Source organism: Tamandua tetradactyla, chromosome 26, assembly GCF_023851605.1.
Source record: "Tamandua tetradactyla isolate mTamTet1 chromosome 26, mTamTet1.pri, whole genome shotgun sequence".
NCBI classification, from domain to species: Eukaryota; Metazoa; Chordata; class Mammalia; order Pilosa; family Myrmecophagidae; genus Tamandua; species Tamandua tetradactyla.
Window position 1 is genome coordinate 1,611,891 of NC_135352.1, and position 3,582 is coordinate 1,615,472.

A 3,582-nucleotide genomic window follows, 5' to 3' on the forward strand; every position below is an offset into this window, starting at 1 on the left:
GGGCTGGGGCCGGGAATCGAACCGAGGTCCTCCGGCATGGCAGGCAAGCGCTTTGCCCGCTGAGCCACCGCGGCCCGCCCTTTGATGTCTCTTTTAATATAATAAAAATAAAGTAAAATAAATAAAACAAGTGACACAAATAATTTTATGACTTAATATGACATCTGCTCTGTAGATATGTAGTATTGGGTGAGGCTACTAAAACTGAGTAGAGAAACTCCACAACATTTTCCTTATAATGTCTCAGCTTTTAACATTCATGAGCTTTTGTGCACAATTCTAGAAGTAAATTAGTTATGTAGAACCAGAAAATGCAAAACACATGAAATTGTAGTTTTATGGGTATTATAAATACATAAAAATAATAAAATCAGTATGCTAACAAAATATGCCTGATGAAAATTACATAAGGATATAAGTAAACATATAATTAACATTTATGCAAAAACAAAAATATATGGAAGAAAATACAACTAAATATTGACAGCATTAGTGAATGAAAATACAACTAAATATTGACAGCATTAGTGAATGAGCTTCAAATTCATTGAATTTTGTTTATTCATATTTTTGTGCAATAAACAATGTTTGCTATGACTATAATGTCACACTTTTAAATACAAAAATATCTCATTATGAAAAATCTCTGTTGATGAACAATCTGGCCTCAACCACATATTAAGTATTTTTGGGGAAATGCCTTCTCTTTTACCGAGTTGTAAACTAGCTCATCACAAAATAATACAAAAAAATGCTATACAACATGGGTCTTAAGGGGGAGGCAACTCTCTTGTACAAACCTAATACTAATGTATTAGTCCTTGAACTTTTATCCTTGGAAGCATGCCAGGAAAATTTCCTGGCAAATTGGTCCCAGGGATGGGCAAATGCTGCATTATCAACAATCCTCAATATAAGATGTGCTGTAGTTTTGAGGATGAAAGGCAAGAGATGTTATTCCCCACTTATGTTCAGAGTAGCTCAGTGGTATACTTTTGAGATATAATTTTCAGGTGAATTTTCTATCCAATCATCACCTGAACAAAAATTTTCTTTGGTTTATTTAACTCAGAAAAAAATAAAAGATGTATGCACAAATATTAAACAAAAGTATTCTCCAAGTAAACAAATATTGTACAGACAAAATTTCAGGCTACTTTATTAGTTAACAGTTTTTATTTGTGAGGCAAATTTGAGACTGTCAAATTCCCATGCAGAAAATGCTCTAAGAAATTTTTTACCACTTTTGGCACTTGGTAAGTATTATTTTCAAAGTTAAAGTTTTAATTTATCTAAAAAAATGGAAATATTAGAAGAGAGTGCATATACTTTTACATATAATGTAGGCCTTAACTAAGTATTGCCAGGATTTGAACAAATGGAAATATAGTATATATAGAGTCAGAGTATCAAATGATGCCCATATACTGAAATTATAATTTTGGAAAGAAATTTCATTTTTAATGATCACTTTAAACATTCCTTCTGAAAATTAATTGTAATATGTGATTACCAGTAAAATTAACTCATATTTTAATTTCTGTTTTATTTACACTATTTAAATCAGGAAAAAAATAATATCACATGATGTATTGAGCCCTTTATCATTGTCTAGCATAAATCTAGCACATTTTTCTGTTTATCTGGAATGAAGTGTAAGTAGGAATACAGCATGATCTCTGTGTGCAAAATATCTTCATAGAAACACAGAACAGTCAACACTTAATGCTTGTCAATCTGGATAATTGACTTGACTTTCTATGCCCTGTTTCTAACCTAAAACTTATGTACATTAGTAATATTTCTCTTTTAATGTTTTATTCTGTAAATATGTTAATAAATAGAAGTATTTATAATACTATTGAGTTCATATTAATTATGCAATGTAGATGAGCTTGTTGTATATAAAATGAGGATTTATAATGAATTTATCTTACATAATCAAACTATGAATTTTTCAGTCATATTTTCAAGCTACTCTTTATTATGTATTTATAGGATTAATGAGCATATATTTTAAAATATTGGATCATTCTTAGAAGTGAAAACAATTGTAAGCCATTTATATTAAGAAAAACATTTGTTTTCTCATCAGATTACAAAGTTGAACACTATGGAGAATATGAGCAGTACAAACATGCCTGACTTTATCCTTATGGGTTTGACAGACTCTAAAGAGATGCGGTGTGTTCTCTTTATGTTATTTCTCCTGATATATCTGCTTACTGTGTTGGGGAATGCAGGGATGATAGTGATAATTCACCTGGATCTTCAGCTTCACACCCCCATGTACTTTTTTCTCAGTCATCTCTCATTCCTTGACCTCTGTTACTCAACAGTTATCACTCCTAAAACATTAGAAAACTTACTAACTTCCAACAAGTATATTTCATTCACTGGCTGCTTTACCCAGATGTTCTTTTTTGCCTTATTGGGTGCCACTGAATTTTACATTCTGTCTTCAATGGCCTATGACCGCTATGCAGCTATCTGCAACCCTCTGAACTACCCAGTTGTTATGCACATGAGATTCTGTCACATCCTAGTCATTGGGTCCTACATGATTGGTCTTTCTGAATCTTTAGTCAATGTCCTTTATATGAACAGTTTGAATTTCTGCAATGCTAATATAATCTATCACTTTTTCTGTGATATAACCCCAGTTCTATCTCTGTCTTGCACAGACACACAGGACATTGAAATCATGATGTTCATACTTGCTGGTTCAAACATAATGGTGTCCCTTATCACAATCTCTCTATCATATGCATCCATTCTGTCTACTATTCTGAAAATTAATTCCAATTCAGGAAAGCACAAAGCCTTCTCTACTTGTGCCTCCCACCTCCTTGGAGTCATCATCTTTTACAGCACCATGATTTTTACTTATTTAAAACCAAAGAAATCTTACTCCTTAGGAAAGGATCAAGTGGCTTCTGTATTTTATACCATGGTGCTACCCATGCTGAATCCACTCATTTATAGTCTTAGGAACAAAGAAGTGAAAAATGCTCTCTTTAAAATCATGCAGAATAGAGAGGGCTCCAGGCACATAAAGTGACAATGATGTTGAATATTTAACCTCATATTTTCTTTCATACATGTGTGTTTACTTGATCTCTCTCAAAATTCGGTAGCATCCTTTAATTAGTTTGTGTTTTTGTTGTGTCATCATCTATTTGACCACTCAAGATCTGTAACATTTCCAAAAATATATTTTTAGAAATCTATATAGTTTGTGGAAGCCATTAAATATGTGTAAAACTTGTGGTTTACATATATTTATTTTATAAGGCAAGTAATGTGAACAAATGTGATATGCTTTCTTTCAATTTTTACCATAGAAACCTCCGTGTATGTTCCAAATTCAAAAATAAAATTTCCTACAGAGGGCACTTTTAGATTTCACTCCATTTATTCCTTAAAGAAGAAATATAGCACAGTTGTAAAGCGTGATGTTTTGTACTGCACAATCTGGGCTTTAGATTCTAGATGTGCAAACTTTTTTGCTGTGTATCTCTAGGTAATTAGAAATTAGACATTTTGTCTAATTTTCTCAATTGTATAAGAAAAAACAAAGTT

General features: G+C 31.9%; 1 protein-coding gene across 1 annotated transcript; it reads left to right on the plus strand.

Annotated features, from left to right (window-relative positions):
- Positions 1-2,113: 2,113 nt before the first annotated feature.
- LOC143669646 (olfactory receptor 8H1-like) lies at positions 2,114-3,061 on the plus strand. The gene has a single exon (XM_077144211.1). The coding sequence runs from the start codon at positions 2,114-2,116 to the stop codon at positions 3,059-3,061; it is 948 nt and encodes a 315-aa protein (XP_077000326.1).
- The last annotated feature ends 521 nt before the right edge of the window (positions 3,062-3,582 follow it).